This window comes from Argopecten irradians, chromosome 1, assembly GCF_041381155.1.
Source record: "Argopecten irradians isolate NY chromosome 1, Ai_NY, whole genome shotgun sequence".
NCBI classification, from domain to species: domain Eukaryota; kingdom Metazoa; phylum Mollusca; class Bivalvia; order Pectinida; family Pectinidae; genus Argopecten; species Argopecten irradians.
In genome coordinates, this window is record NC_091134.1 from 30,598,589 (window position 1) to 30,615,068 (window position 16,480).

The window sequence follows — 16,480 nt, forward strand, 5'->3', positions numbered from 1 at the left end:
AAACTGACAATATCTTAATTTGAACCATTTGGAAGATTTAATTTTGTTAAAATGACCAGAAGTTTACAAATATTGTGTCATTGTGTTAAGAATCCATAAATCTTCTTGTATACGGATGTTCATCAAACAATATCGAAATGTTGAATTCTGTTATCAAGACAACAGACCTTTTAACTTCATTTTGATAAGTAATGCCTCACTGATCACTTGGTAACCGTTGCTATAGCTCGGCATACATACTTTTTATGGATATCCTCATTTGGTTTAAGGTTAGGGGGAATTTCAGCCTGACAAATGGGACATATCATCTCCTTGATGATGACTGTGTCATTGTAACATCTCTGACAGATTTTGTCCTTACAAGGAAGATAGACAGGTGGTCCTTCCATGTCATTCTCACAGTGGGCACACTTCTCGTCTTTCCTGTAGATAAGAAAAAAGTTGGAACTAACTGAACTTTTGTCTAACAGAGCTCAGTTTCTTTGTAACATCCATGTGATTAAACACCAACTATAACATGTATTTTATTATCGGACGAATACACATAGTGACTGTAAATCTACAGTGCTTAACTTGCTGTAGACTGTAAGCCTTTGTAATATTCATTTACGTACTTGATATCAAAGTAGTACTCAACAGCGAGTTTGTTGCACATCTTCAAGAATTTTTCAACCTTTTGCAAAGCTCCAAGAGATTTCATGTCCGCACCATTTTTCATCATCTGGAACAAAAGATAACAAATAATTGATAACATATATTTGAGGTCATGTCATAAATTGTAATGATAGTAACTACTACCAAGAGTAATTAATCTAAAACCCTGTCTTTTACCGGGTAGGGGAAACACGCTAGACAATGCCGTGACATCATCAATATACGTGAGAGTAAGTTTGGGTTGGTTGTGGAGACTTATCGTGTGCATGAAAAAAAAAACAGGAAAAAGGAATTGAGCTAAAGAAAGATGGAGTATAATTCAAGTAGGTAGCGGTGCTGCAATTGTTGAATCAGGTATAAGTACAGCCTTGCACATTTATATTAGACTATATACACAAAGTTTGGGTGGAGTTTTGCAAAGTAACATTTACCATTTTACCATGATATTTTCAGCATGTTTCCATGGGTAACAGAAAAAGTGCAAAAAATGAAAACCTATAAAAATTAGCAAAAGGTGCTACTTGACCATAAAAAGAATGTTGTCTATAAAGTTTTTCGTGGAAATATCTCTTGCTGGTTTTAGAGTTATGCTCCGGAAATGAACCTGCTACAAAAAATTTTGTATGTTTTAATCTGAATTGGTTTGCTAGAATCTGTACTACTGGTATAATGGAAAGTGTTTGCCACTGGAAATAAGGCTCAAATTTGTGGCCGTTACAGGCTTCTAAGGAAACTAGTAGACCTCTACTGCAATCTACATAATATTGATTATATGCATAGGATAGCTGTCAATCTGGAGGGGTAAACATTTGGGTGGATCGACTGACATAGTGATTGGTATAGTGCTCCTATATCAGAGAAGCGGGGGGGGTGCTATGATAAACCGATACTGGTGCATGTTGTTATACATACCGTCCACAAAGGCATACATCTGTTGATGGTGAACTTATCATCTGCTGCTTGAAGCGAATAAACATGTTCTAAAAATAGCTTCATCACCAGCACACAGTTCCAGGTCATTCTGTGGATCAACAACATTGGACATCAATACATCTGAACAACCAACAGATATCAGATCCCTATCTGTGAGGGTGTGACCCAAAATTACCACCCACTGGGGAATTCATGAATGTCTAATCCTCCTCAAGCCTCAGACTGGATGTTCATGAATAACCAATAGGGTTGTTATTTTGTTGTCACACCTTCTAGGTAGGGAAAGATTTTCTTTAACCACAACACTAGAAGAAGCGATGAATAAATTAAGGGATCAAAGGAAAAAGATCAAATCAGAATCAAATTCAGTCACTGTAAAAACATAACTCCAAAAATTAATAATATGAATGACCACAGTAGTAATCTTTGAGCAAATAACATCTGACACATCGTAAAAGAAATCCGCCATTGATAGTGATCAATGACAAAACATTTAAACACTTACAGCAAGAATTATGATTAATTAATTCAACAATTATAAAACTCAACAATTATTGTTATTGTCACAGAAAATGTATTGAATAACCTGGCTTTTGAATGCCTTTAACACAGCGAGGTCCACACTGAATTGTCTCTGGGTCCTGTCCAGGACGGACCATATCCAGCAATCTCTCCACAGCAGGTCTGTAGTGACGTACTCTCTGTAACCATTCCGCTCGATTTCTTTCCCTGTTCAATGTATCCTTCACTGGCTCCAGTGTCTCGAGTAAGAGGTGCAAGCCCATAACATCCAAGGTCTGAGATAAAAACAAGAGGCCCAAGGGCCTTAACAGTCATCTGACAACATTTGGCATAAGTTGAATAAGAAAAGAAATAAATAAACTTTTTCAAGATGGTGTTTTTGGTGCCATACTTGGATTTAAGAAAAAGTTCAAAATGTGTTTTCAAGATGGTAGCTATTGAATCAACCCAATTATATCATCACTTGGTCAAGACCATGCCATGGTCATACTAGGCAAGTTTCAGCTCAATCCCACCTGTGAAAGTTGAGATTAGTTTTTAAATGTGAAAAGTTTACTGATGACATATGGCGGACTGCTGACAGCGCATGACAACGGACTAAGCATGACGACTACATTATACCTTCCCGAGTCTAGTTCCTCAGACTAACAAATGTTGTTTTCAAATCAGATAAGCTCAATGCCTTTAGCCAACTGAGTTTAGATATATATATACTGATGGTGATGTTCTTCAATATGAATACTATGTGCACTTATTTATTCTACTTGATGATTCACTAGTCTTACACCAACTGCACTTTCCTTAATGTAGGTCAAAGGTCAATTGTAGGTTACAGTGACCTACTTTTAGTACATAACACACATCCTCTGTGACCAAAGTATGTGGTTCTAATGATAAATACAAAATGAAAGAACAGATGAGTAAATATATTTCAACACAAATCTGTAAGTGCCAGACTTACAACATATCACTTACCATTTCTTCATTTGAGCAAAGGAAGAAGTTTGGACTGCTTTCCTGAAAGTCAATGATGGCCTCGCTACATTCTGGCCACACACGGTTGAGACTGCTGAAGTTTCTGAACCTGCTGACAGCCTCCTGGTATGCCAAATGGACAGCTATCAACATGGCTAAACCATCAGCAGCCTTATGTCGGACAATGGTACTAGATCCGATGTATACACTCTCACAAACAAGCTATGAAAAATGAAAAAGTTACATTTTGAAATATAGTACAAAATATCTAAATATTCGATGAAAAGTACAGATATAATATTGGATATACATAATATACATTATTTGACAGTGTTGTTTATGATAATATATATAGTAATATAGAATCTCAAGAATATTATTTGACAATTGTAGCTTTGACTATGAGTTAGTTAAATATCACTTGTGTTGAGTTGATTATAACAACTACATTAAGCATTACCTGATGTTCTTGTCGAGAAGAAACTTGGTACATCATGTGGACGAAGTCATGGATGTAAGCCTTCAGGATGCTCTGTCTGTCTCTGTCCATCAGGGGCTGCAGCATGATCCCTAGAGGCTGATTGGTCAGAATGTTTTTAACTGTGTTCACAACATCAATAGCGTCTGGAAAGAAAGTGAGGATATCTCAGACTAACTGATAAGGCATTCTATAAAGGAACTCTTTCTAGTTGGATGACTAGTTGTAAACATTTAGACTTAATTAATAAACCTCAAAGATTAATCTGGAAGAAAAAATGATCTTCTTATTATTCAATAACCGTGTATAACACAGGGCATACATAGGAAAGAAAATCTGTATAATGTTGGATGACTAGCAAGGAGACTCTGGCATTATTTACAAACTTATTGAAAAACTACACATCTTGTTAAGTAAATAACATTTAAAATAGCAAAACAATGAACCATATACATATCAACTGGTGGATTCCTCTGGACCTTTACCTGTTTTGATCACTCATATTACTCTTTGTGTGGTGTTCAGTAAGTCCTCTATGAGTCTGAAGTAGATCCAAGAGAAGGGCATCTGGGCGGTAAACAAGTGTCCATCTGTGCCGGTGTGTCTGACCATAACCTCGGGCAGTTCCTGCTTGGTTTGTCCCAGGTGACACAAACTGTGAGTACTGTAGACCTGTGGCCTTGGTGCAATTGATGACGCCCAGCCACAGTTGTTGGATCCAGTCCCCTGCTTTGGCCCCATACAGACTCTCCAAATTCCTGTTGGTATCCATAAATGCAATGATTCCAGTCAGTATCGGGGTCACTTTTGGTCTCAAGGCACTGAGTCCATGCTCGTCTGTGAATTGAAAACGTAATGTTTCAGGTTGGCATAGAAACAATTTGTTTTCTTTAAAATGATCTTCAACTTATCAGAAAAACTCATTCTATTAACAAGAGTTATCAGATTGACCACCAATTATTAAAACACTCGTAAAACTTGTAAGCTACATAACAATGGTGACGTCACCAGAAGATAACGACAATCCGTCACAGGTTAATTCATGATCTGTCACTTAAATATTTGTTCACAATAGATATACACTTGATCATCCTATATACCTGAATGTTCCCGCTGTGTTGATAACCTCAGCTCTAGCTGCTTCTGTTGCCAGCCAGTTACCAGGGTTTACCAAGGCTTGCTCCTTCTCAGTCATCAACACATCCAGATGTTTGCAAATCCCCTTCACAAGGTTGGAGGTCACTGGAACATTCATCATTACATAATTTTTCATTCAATCAATTAAAATCATATTATGTTTTTTGTTTCAAATTTGACAGAAAATGGAAAGAGGAATAAAACTGATATTAGGCATCCTATTTATTTTAAAGTAAATAAAATTTGCTAGAAAAAACAGATGTTTTTTTAACTGCAATTATAATGTTGAAATTATTTGTAAATTTAAATCTCTTCAACATGAACCCTGCCTACAGCCAATCATATTACATTTAGAAAATGAAAAATTGTTTATTGTAAACAAAAGCAAAGTACAAAGTGCATTCCTAATAATAGCTCTTTTTTTTTTTATCTTTGTGGACCTAATAAGGCAATAACCATCTTATGTATCTTTAAAATTCAAAACAAATAGTAATATCTTTTTACCTAGATCAGTTTTTCCCAAAGTGTAGTAACTCCATCAGCTGATTGACCCTTACTGTTGACCTTTCAGCGTCCATCTTGGTATCCTTGACCATAGACAGTGCAGCAAGAATACAATTCAGGACCAGGTTTTCCACAGGAAGTTTGTGAGGAGTTGAGTTAGTTGAAAGTCTTTCAACATTATTAAAATCCAAATGGATATCTCCTTCATCAACATCCATATCATTTTGTTGGCCATCTTGATCTTCTGAGGTATCTGTTTCCATGGAAATTTCAGTAGGTCGCTGTGTTCTTTCTTCTACTGCATGATGTATCAATGTTCCCACAGATTTGCCTCGCATCTGGGACATCCCCAACATATCTCCCTCGGGTCGAAGGTCATCAATATGGAGGGAATGCCATCGACCACACTTCAAATAAGAAAATAAACATTTTTTGTGATGCCAAATATATATTCAGCAAACTATCTTTCTAACATCAAATAGTGCCAGAGAATACCACTTTTCTCACCAAGTATATAAAGATGTATGACGAAATACATAATGTAATTATAATACAAGAATTCCACGGAAGTGCATGTGTCGCCTGCACAGCATCACAAAAAATAGTTATTTACAGTTGAAAATATTGTTAATAATTTAGGTGAAGAAATCAAGTTCCATAACTCTTGCAAATATTGATGGATTTTGAAAGGTATCGAACCCATCTAAGATCTCATTGATATAAAACAATATACCAAATTTGGTTGGAATTGGACAATAAATACTAATGTTTTCAAGCGGAAGCCATGTTTCGACTATTTTAAGGTCCCGTAACTCTTGCAAATATTGACAGATTTTGACCAGTATCGAACCCATCTAAGATCTTATTAATATAAAGCAAGATACCAAAATTGGTTGAAATTGGACAATAAATATTTAAGTTATCCAGCGGAAACCATGGATTTTTTCTGTTTTGACGATTTTAAAGTTCCGTAACTCTTGCAAATATTGACGGATTTTGACCATTATCGAACTCATCCGAGAACTTATTGATATAAAACAATTTACAAAATTTGGTTGAAATTGGACGATAAATATTAAGTTATCGAGCGGAAACCATGGATTTTTTCTGTTTTGACGATTTTAAAGTCCCGTAACTCTTGCAAATATTTACGGATTTTGACCATTATCGAACTTATCCGAGATCTCATTGATATAAACCTATATACCAAATTTGGTTGAAATCGGACAATAAATACTTCAGTTATCGCACGGAAACCGTTTCCCGACGCCGACGACACCGGACGCCGACGATGCCGACATAGTGATACCTAAGTGTCGCCCTTGCGTTGCAGGCGACACAAAAAATAGCAGCCACAATACATTAATGCTTATTTCTAGAGAATTGGTTACCATTACATGTTTATTCTGTTTCACCTCTAGAATATAGACAGTAGTTAAACATTTATCTATTTTGCCCTAATACATTTAATCTGTGGAAGCTAACCTGGAATCCATTGAAACAGCCCCCAGCAACCCCTCGGCAGCTGTATGACAAAGATGGCATGCCTGTTGACTTGGTAGTCCAGCTGCTGTAGTTCGTCCTGTATACAGTACCTGGCACATGCCACCAGACTAGCATTCTGGTCCCCACAATCACTCTGGACTATCAACAACATCTCATCTTCTCCCCTCTCAAAACACACCCTGAACATAAAGTACATTGCCAGTTAACAAGCAATAAGTGTGTAAAACATTAACCTTGTCACTGGGAATAATGATATTGAGGTAAATATGGGCAAACAATTAGTGAATAGGAAATTAACTCTTCAAAACAATGGAATTGTTGAATTTCTTTTTGAATATCTTGGAAATCGAACTACCTAGTGGAAAAATATCAGAAAGAATGCATATAACTAGCAGAGGTTTTTTTATCAGGACTCGTGTACCTAACAAAACTAGACTGAGGCGGATATTGACAGATTGCCATACAGTATGAAGTCACGCTTCGTGCTCACATATGCATGTGTACCTATTCAATGTAGCATACGAAATACAAAATGCAAAGTACGCAACGTGCAGTACACCGACGATTTGATTGACAGCTAGCGATCTGTCAATTGGCAAATAGACAGGTACTATGTTTAAAGGTCAGGTAAGAAGCTCAATCTCCTGAACATTACTAAAGGTTATACTTACTTGATTTGTACAAAACTGTTGTTCTGTGTCAAATGACTGAAGGTTCAGAAGCACCATGTTATCTACAGGGATCCCCAGTGTTAGGGACAATTCTTCCAGGTCCTTGCTTGTGATCTCAGTTTGGAGTGGGTTGTAACCTTAACAATGGCAAAAAGAACAATTATACTTGTTTCTTTTAAGGTCACCAAACTTCCTTGTGATCCAGTAGAGTTCTTGATATGTAATTCAGCAAATAATGAAGTTCTGAATTCTATTCTAACACAAAATGGGGACATTTCATTTTTAAATACATATATTTTAGGTAACAAACTACTTAGTTTAACTTGTCACTACAAGCATTTTTAATGTCATTTTTTATTAAGAATCGAGCAGTATTCAAGCTAAAAATCAAAGTACTCAAAAGCACTTTGCAAATACAGCACGCAGCAGAAACAGAAAAATAGAATGAAATCAAATGAATTTCCAAAATCAAAATATAATAAACCATATTATAAAGACTTTCTAATATCAATTATTTTCAAGAACATTCAACTGACCACAGAAAATACATATGTTTTGTTTGACATTTTTCTTAATTAAAGTTCCTACATGAAAATTACAACGAAAACAAAGTCTTCATTAAAATGAGTTTTTATCCTTAAATAACTCTTGTTTCTTATATGTGTACATACACTTATTTTGGTAAAACCATGCCACATATGAGGGCAGCCTTATAATTTATTTTGCCTTTACCTCAGATCTGTGTTTAACATTCAGTTAAAAACATTATTTTAAAGTACACAAAAAGGGCATATAATTAGTTTACTTTAAAACTCATTATGTCTATAAGCCTTAGATAGTAAGTCCAATTTGAATTATCATTAACAGAGATTATGTAAGTTGGACAGAGGAGTCACCAGCAGGCAACAGTTGACCTAGATGGGTTGTGTATTATATAACAATCTGTGTATTCTATACTCTACCAATCAGAAGGCAGTCTTCCTATGACTACTGATTGGTCCAAAGGAATATTATTCAATGAACAGGGAATTTTATGAATGGAAGTTTATGAATGAAATGGTTCAAGAGGTACCCACTAGATGTCATTGTAGGGCAAGTCGCTACTCAGTCCTACACATCAATAGTAAACCGGATAGCATTAATACAAACGCTAGTCACATTGTATTAAAAATTGTTACCTGGGCGAAATGACTGTCTTTGTTTTCCTGCCTGATTTTCTGGTGGAGGTAAGCAGCACAGACACTGATGCTGCTGTTCCTCCCAGTATATTCCTATTAATTGTTTCCTTCATTCCGGGCCAGAACTGTAGAATTCAGCCTCATCACTGCATCAGGAGTAGCGCACCACAGCAACATTCTCATAGCAGAGTCAAATACCTGAAAGGAAAATCAACTAAAACTGTAATCAAATGTACTAATAACGTATACATAATTCCCCTACCCATACTCCTTACTTAGAGACCATGACAACCAAATGTTCCTCCATTATGTATCCGTGGAGATGTATCCATGGTGACCATCATTGAAGCATATGATGTGTCATATTATAGAACATTTATATGTTACACACAACTGACAATGTGTTTGAGCAAAATTAATCAAAATGCTGATGAGTTATTGAACTTGACCATTTTACAAAACCTGTGTATTATTGCCTTGGTTACCATGGCAACCTAACTTTCAGCAAAAGAAATCTAAAATGTACATTTACACATATATGGTTCCCATGATGTATATAGATGTGGTACAGCACAGTAACATTCTCAAGCAGCCAGGAAAAATGCATCAAAAAAACAAAATTCATCAAATTTGACACAAATATAGAAGTTAAGATTCTTGGCAATAGAAAGTTGATTCTTTACAAGCGTAAATCCTGAGAAGCATGATGTGTCCTTAAGAAAACATATGCACAATACAATACTGTTGATGGTTCTGTAAGCTAGGTATACGATTACCGGTGGTGTAATGGTCAACTATTCTTCCATCCAGGTACTGTTGATGGTCCCTGTAACCCTGCCTTTTAGACATCCCTTGGTATGGCAATCTATTACTCCATCCAGGTACTGTTGTGATGGTCTGTAACTTGGTATACAATACGCTGTTAATGGATCAACTATTACTCCATCCAGTATTTGTTGGTATCGGTTCTTGTAACCTGGTATACATACTCTGTTTAGTACAACTATTTCCGTCCATCCAATGTACTGTTTGATGGTCTGTAACCTGGTATACATACCAGTCTTGTATGGTCAACTATTCTGGCCATGCCAGGAATGTTTGATGGTCTGTAACCTGGGTATTAGCGATACCTGTGTATGGTCAACTATTCCCTCCATCTAGCGTACATGTTGATGGTCAGTAAGCCAGGTATACATAGACCTGTGTATCGTCCAAGCTATGTCCTCCATTCCAGTGTATTGTGGATAGTCTTAAACCTGGTAGTATCATACCAGTGAGTTGTAAGGTCACCTATTCCTCCAGTCCATTAATGTAGATGGTCAGTATCCTGGTATACATACCTGTGTTTGGTCACCTATTGCTCCAATCCAGTAATTTAGCTGGTAGATCATTAGCAACAATATCTACACGGCTGTACATCATGGTACCCAGTTATACTCCCATCCCCAACAGTAAATTCATTCTTTCCTGATTCAGTAAACAAAATTATCAGCAGATGACATTAAATGTTTGCAACTGGAATTTTCTTAAATTCTTATTTGTTTTTCGTCCAATTTTGTTTCCAAACTATTGTCCTCACAGGATTATGAAATTACACTGGAATGTCGATCCTCAACTATGCAAGTTCAGATCGTCTATAGTGGGTAATTGTCATGGGAGGATATTTTCGTGATTTCATTTGACATAATGGTAGTTAAACATGAAAATTTACAGGATGATATAACAAATGATGGGCTAATCAAAGTACTTGTATAGCGGAGGCATAAGATTTTGGATTCCCCCCCCACCCCCCCCCCCCCCCCCCCCCCCCCCCCCCAACATTTTTTTAAAACCCCCCCCCCATTAAATTATAACCCAACGAAAACAACCAGCTTATTAATAACTGAAGACAACATTGAGTTGATGGAACCCAGGCACAATTTATAGGTACGCTGTACCGGTACTAAACCTTGCCTGGGCCATAACCTGTACTCTGCAGTTGACAAAGTCTTTTAGCCCCAAGTGGCTTCATTTATTTCTGGTTATTTTCAGTTCACTGGTCCTTCTGGTCAACATGTGGACACACAACAGTCGTTGAGAAAATGTTTCTCCAGACGGTATGATGAGAGGATGGGAAACTTGTCATACACAATCTGTAGTCGTTCTTCTCTCTCGATATAGCGATACTATCAGTCTGTAGATAAAGCGAGACAATCATAGACTAAACATTCTAGTGAACAAGGAGATAGCCAGAGAGCTATCATAAAAGCTTGTGAAAAGAATAAGAACACAGCGATAGCTGTTAGATTCTTATTCTTTTTATAAAAAACCCTATGACCATAAATTAGCAAAAAAAATTCCCACAAAGGATAGTTATGCAGGAAACCAATGGGGAAAAATTATAATAATTTAAATCAGTATCATTCGATAAGTGGATCTCAGAGGATCTGTGGCACTCACCAAAGAATGATTTTATGTCCTGACAATGAGAAAGAGAATCTTTTCTTTTGAATTTTCAAACTTTCACAAACTACATATGAAATTTGACAAAGATGGCCCTTCAGAAATTGAGAAATATTAGGGTAAAAAACTTCTACTTTGATATAAAAATCCAAAGATCGCGGCCTGTCAGCCATCTTAATGATCGATTTCGGTTACGGAAAATACATATAGCACAATTATGAGGAGAAACCTTCATAATGAAATGTCAGAAAGATCCCTTTAAGTAGTCTCTGAGAGAATAGGCGGTAACTAGAATTAGTTAAACCCTGGACGAACAGCCGCACGACTATGGACAAATGGTAATTAGAATACTCCCATCATCATGAGTGATGGTGGCCTTAAAAATAGATTAAGATAAAGAGTTAAAGAATGGTTGATAAAAAATTATCTCATCTCGACCTGAAATCTTTATGACTCTAACACTATGACTCGGTGTGACCGTAGTCCAAGGTCGACGATTTAATACCCGCTACTGTGCGGCCCCCAAACTCCACATAGTAAGTAAACAGATACATTTCATTCTAAAAGTAGAATAAATTCTTAATTGTGTTGATGAGTGTCAATTATCGTTTTTAAAAATCCCTATAAAACGAATGGGTTTCCTTACAACATGGGCACTTACCTGGTTGAAGAGCATCATACAGACTTTCCGTAAAGGTTTCTCCAGTTAAGAAGAACCACAGTGTTGCCCGCTTGCTCAGCATTCACACATTTATGCGGTTTGATGTTTCTACAAAACCTGAAATTATCGAAGAAACAAATTTTATTTATCTAAAAAATTATCTTTTTCCATTATAATAAGTAATCACAAATATACTACAATAGTACTAAACCATTAGCCCTCAACTTCTCTGGCAAACAAGTAAAATATGTTTAAAGCAAAGTTTACCTTCAAGCACAGGTAATACCCCACCCTTTGATCGATTTCAAATTTAGCAACTCACATGGCACTCAAATAGAACCAACTATCTTTTTGGCAGCTGCTTTAATTTCATTCACGATATTAGTGTCTTCAAACTTGCGAAAGCATTTATCCGTCGAGATTAAATTTCACATATTAAAATTGAATGGAAATTTAATAATTTACCCAGTTAAATTGAAGAATGTGTCAAGATATTAAGATCATGAGATAGACTTTTTTTCATTAAAGCTTAGGAAATTTTTACCTTGATAACAAAATTTTGTGAATAATAAATCAGAAAGAAAGCTGGATATTACAGTATAGCAATTTCCAGAGTCAGAACTAACTTAACATGTCTACCTACCGTGTTGGTTTTATTAATGTCTTTATTGGACATTTGTTACCCCACGGAAGTGGTTTTTTATTAAGCGATGTGTCATTATACAAAATATTTATATTATGGGGTTATCTCTTACAAGAATACATTAGGTCATGATAAGATAAACAAACAATTTAGGGACCCTGGTTGTATACTTTGACTTACAAACAACAAGAAAGAGAAACATATTTATTAAATCAAATCAAATACAGTCAAACCTCGATGTATCGAAGTTCAAGGGACCGTCAGAAAAACTTCGAAACATCGAGACTTCGAATTATTCGTTGGTTGAAATTAGACCGATGTTTTTTTTTACCATGACCAACTGTGGTAGTTGTGTACATGTCGTCTCCGTTCAGTAAACTTTATACACATTGCATTTACCACAAGCAAAAGAAAATAAAAAGAAGTATGCAATTAATCATATGTATTGCTATCGTTAGCAATACATACGTATATTATAAACAAGACTTACGTGTACTAGGCCTAACCCATGTACAAGTGTTCGTTTGGTAACTATTTAAGCGATGGTTAATATTACGGAATGAATATAAAAACGAAAACACGTTGTACATACCTTCAAAAAAATACTTCGATTTAGAATGATCGATTTGCTCCAGTATTTATGCCAAAGTTGTGCAATGTAACAGTTTTGAGTATGAGTTTATTAATAATGTGGCTCGCTATTTACCGTTCCGTAAATTCTACAAACCGCTACCAATGGCGGCGGCGAACATCAAAAACGACTAACTGTATCTTTGCCGTACTAATGATTTAATAACGCAGCTTGTAAAAACAAAGCACCGGGTATCGGCCTGATTAGTGATATTAATTATCTTGATGATATCAAGCAAGTAACACAAGCTGTCATAATCTCTATTGTCCGGCAAAGGGCCGTCGCGAGACAGCTAACGTAGGTGTGACAGCATGCCGCGGGGTATCGGCGAACACTTGATCTGTACAGGTAAATTTTTATTCGAATCATCGAGTGTCAGTTACCTATGCTTCTATAACAAATGGTCCATGAAAAAAGTTCGATACATCGAGAACTTCGATTCATAAAACTTCGATTCATACATGGGTTAGTTAGTAATGTTATATATAGTGAAGAAATTCGGGACCAGACAAAAAGTTCGATACAGCGAGAAATTCGATTCATCGAAGTTCGAATCATCGAGGTTTGACTGTACAATACTTATAAAAGATTTAATGGGTTTTTTTTTTGTTTTTTTTTTAAATCATCAAAATTATGTGTTTAGTTTATATTTACATATTAAAATCAATAGATTTGAAGTGGTATTACATAATGTTTTGTTTACATTTAACAGGCTGTAACATGTGGTTCCCCTTGATGTTGGTATGATAATCTTAATCTGAATCATACCCTTAAAGTATAAAGCTGGCCACGGCTATCTAAGTTCAGTTATCAAACAGCTGGCAACATATTACAACAACCTATAAGGACACTGCTATCATATACCACACCAATACACCTTCTTATGACAGACCGATACGATATTGTTTCTCGGATGTATATACGATTTACTGGAATTTCGGAACTCTTCTGTCTTTACGGTGTGTTTGTATGAATCTAAATGTGTTTTCAAAGGATCTACATGGAACTTATATGTGAGGAGTTTGTATTTCGTAAAATTTAAATGAAACAATCTCTATAAATTGTAAAAGTGAAAAAAAATATGAAAAAAAACCTTCTGTTAGTTGTGGATTTCTTTTTAATCGAATTAATTATTTCACAAAGAATGTTTTATGTGTAACATGAATTATAACAGATGTGACATGGTTTTATAAATTTGGATGATATTGGATGAATTCTGATTGTATTTTCTCTTTTATCTATTTACATAGAAATAGTCGGAACATTTTTGTTCATAGAGCTAGGTTATATTTTCTATACATATAGTATACAGACTTTTCGTAGTTGCTCCCAGGTGTTTCGGTGCTCAGGTAATTTATACAGTTAGGTGATACTCAAATCGTTTGCAGATTTGCATGTATGGCATTTCGTGTTTTGTTTTTTCTGCCAGAGCTTTGAAGTTTTAAAAACAGTTGTGCATGTTGTTTGAGCACATCGACGTCGGAGTGCATTGTCTTGTCAGGGTTTTGACAAATACTGGATGCTACACTTGGACCCCTAGGAGGGCCATTCTAGTATATACCAACAAACATCACTAATGGGTATTGATGGCTTTTGCAGTGAGACATGAAAAGGCAGAAAGGAAGAACTTGATGTGAGTGTTTCAAACATGAATGGTATAGCTGTGCATATTGCAGATATTTAGAATCATGTTTTTGGGAAGTCTCTTAAAACCTGATCAGACGCAGGTGTAATGCTTTTTTATGTGGCGGAAGATTTTAGCTGGGGAAGATTCTGATTAGAAGGAAGGCAATAAATTAAAGGAGATTGATGTTCTAGCAGTAATTCTTGCATATGGAGATATTCAGAACAGATAAGAACATTGATCGAGTCACTGTGTATGATTCTGTTACAATTCTTTCTGTTCAGTTTTGGAGTTGCATGTGTCTCTTTAAAGATGTTATCTGGAAGATTATCCTTATTTCATCATGCAGGGATTGTACAGAATTTTTATGGAATATAGTATATGTTGAGTTTTACATAATGTTTCAAAATTTTCATTTAATTTTATTTTTATTTTTCAATATTCCAACTTTTGTTTTGGCATAGCAAGAACAGTTTGTTATCCCATAATTCTTTTCTCTTATGCTTGCAATGATGCTAAATTACTATTTGATAATTGTCATATGATTCAGACTTGTTGATTGAGTGTCTGTTGAGTTACAATAAATGCTGTTTGTTGATGCTCTATGTATTGAATGAAATCCATTTTATTGAAGTAATCTCTGGGTGGGTGCAGCTTTCTATTTGGATTTGAACAAATTTTTTTTTTACCTGTCAGGTAATGCTTACTCCTATGAAACACCTGGTCTCATTTTCTATGTTCAAGGAAAATTAATACAAATCTATAATTTGTTTTATCTTGTAAAACTGCAATTTTTTTTAAAGAGGGCTGCTTTGTTTGACCAAACTTACTGATAAAGAAGCCTAGAGCTATATATTTGCAAATGATTTCAGTAAAACATGACATATATTTTCTAAGACAATCTTACAAGAGAGTTCCACAGACGAAGGAAGTGTTTTTTTTGTTGACATAGATTTTCCGCACTAAATATAGGTTACAATGTATCTAATAATTGATTTGGATTCACTCCCTATTGTCACCAATGGGTAGTTCTCAAATCATTACTAGCCTGTTGACAGAGATACCTAGTGTTGGTACATCCGCAGGTGGTGGTTCTGGGTAGAAGTTTTGACGGCTGATGTCTTCGTTAACGAACCTCGAAGGTTTAGGTGGTCTCTCCAATCAATACTGTCCTTCATTAATTGCATTAGATTAGATTGATTTATGGTCATGGGATAAGAGTCAATTAAAGCTTTAGCCTTCCTAACTGTGACATTTTGGGATTGTATTTAAAAGGTAAAAAAAATGTCTACAGTCGTGTGCGCTTTACGTTCTTCGAAGCTTCACATACTATTTTGATGCCTCAGTCATTATAACAAGATGGAAGGTTCTGTGTAGCTTGTGCCCGTTTGATTGAAAGGCTCTAGAGCAAACTGTCTGTGCATGGCCTTTAAGACACCAGTTTTCATCAGCAATATAGAGTTCCTATGCTTCCAGCTTCTTGTATATTTTATAACACAGGACATGGTGTTTGGCAGGAAGGATGGATTTTTTCTTTCTCATGACATCATCAGTCTTTGCTGTTGGAACTGTTTGGAATATATGTTCTGATCTTTGACCTTTGAATGGGCATTCAGACATGAGGGGAAGTTATTATCAGTTGCCGAGATGGTGAAATAAATCTTTTATAAAGGTATTCTGTACAGTCTGTTTTAACACAATAATGGGATCGCTCATTTCCTTCGAGACTCTGTTACAAGTCTGTGTTACGTTGTTCAATATTAATGAAGTTTGCTGGAAAGAAAGTCCTTTGAAAGTGACCAGGTACATGTTCTTGGTGCTGTAATTTGAAAGTGTTTTATCATTTTAATGTGAAATACTACGCTTCATTGACCAGGGTCATTGGACTGTCAAGGTCAAGGTAACTAGTCTGGCCAAGGTG

The 16,480-nt window shown here is 35.8% G+C and overlaps 5 protein-coding genes across 7 annotated transcripts in view; all 5 read right to left on the reverse strand.

The window, feature by feature from the left end:
• The window catches only part of LOC138308239 (E3 ubiquitin-protein ligase rnf213-alpha-like), a 39,177-nt gene extending 37,465 nt beyond the window's left edge, over positions 1-1,712 (reverse strand). Inside the window, exons 1-3 of the mRNA XM_069249229.1 lie at positions 1,567-1,712; positions 615-721; positions 241-423 (exon numbers count right to left, since the gene is read on the reverse strand). Of these exons, the coding sequence (XP_069105330.1) occupies positions 241-423; positions 615-721; positions 1,567-1,692 (416 nt within the window). The 5' untranslated portion in view covers positions 1,693-1,712. The remainder of the gene's footprint in view (positions 1-240; positions 424-614; positions 722-1,566) is intronic.
• The window catches only part of LOC138323737 (anoctamin-1-like), a 106,646-nt gene that overhangs the window by 59,984 nt on the left and 30,182 nt on the right, over positions 1-16,480 (reverse strand). The window lies entirely within an intron of this gene.
• Positions 2,151-3,967, reverse strand: LOC138308249 (E3 ubiquitin-protein ligase RNF213-like). Its single transcript, XM_069249242.1, has 4 exons — positions 3,964-3,967; positions 3,545-3,708; positions 3,085-3,306; positions 2,151-2,384 (listed from the first exon to the last, which is right to left on the reverse strand). The coding sequence occupies exons 1-4, from the start codon at positions 3,965-3,967 to the stop codon at positions 2,151-2,153; spliced, it is 624 nt and encodes a 207-aa protein (XP_069105343.1).
• Positions 4,059-5,210, reverse strand: LOC138323760 (uncharacterized). The gene is made up of 3 exons (XM_069268589.1): positions 5,204-5,210; positions 4,663-4,804; positions 4,059-4,399 (listed from the first exon to the last, which is right to left on the reverse strand). Exons 2-3 carry the CDS (start codon positions 4,755-4,757, stop codon positions 4,096-4,098), a joined length of 399 nt encoding a protein of 132 aa, XP_069124690.1. The 5' UTR covers positions 4,758-4,804; positions 5,204-5,210; the 3' UTR covers positions 4,059-4,095.
• Positions 5,209-6,886, reverse strand: LOC138323752 (E3 ubiquitin-protein ligase rnf213-beta-like). The gene is made up of 2 exons (XM_069268576.1): positions 6,689-6,886; positions 5,209-5,610 (listed from the first exon to the last, which is right to left on the reverse strand). The coding sequence occupies exons 1-2, from the start codon at positions 6,821-6,823 to the stop codon at positions 5,209-5,211; spliced, it is 537 nt and encodes a 178-aa protein (XP_069124677.1). The 5' UTR covers positions 6,824-6,886.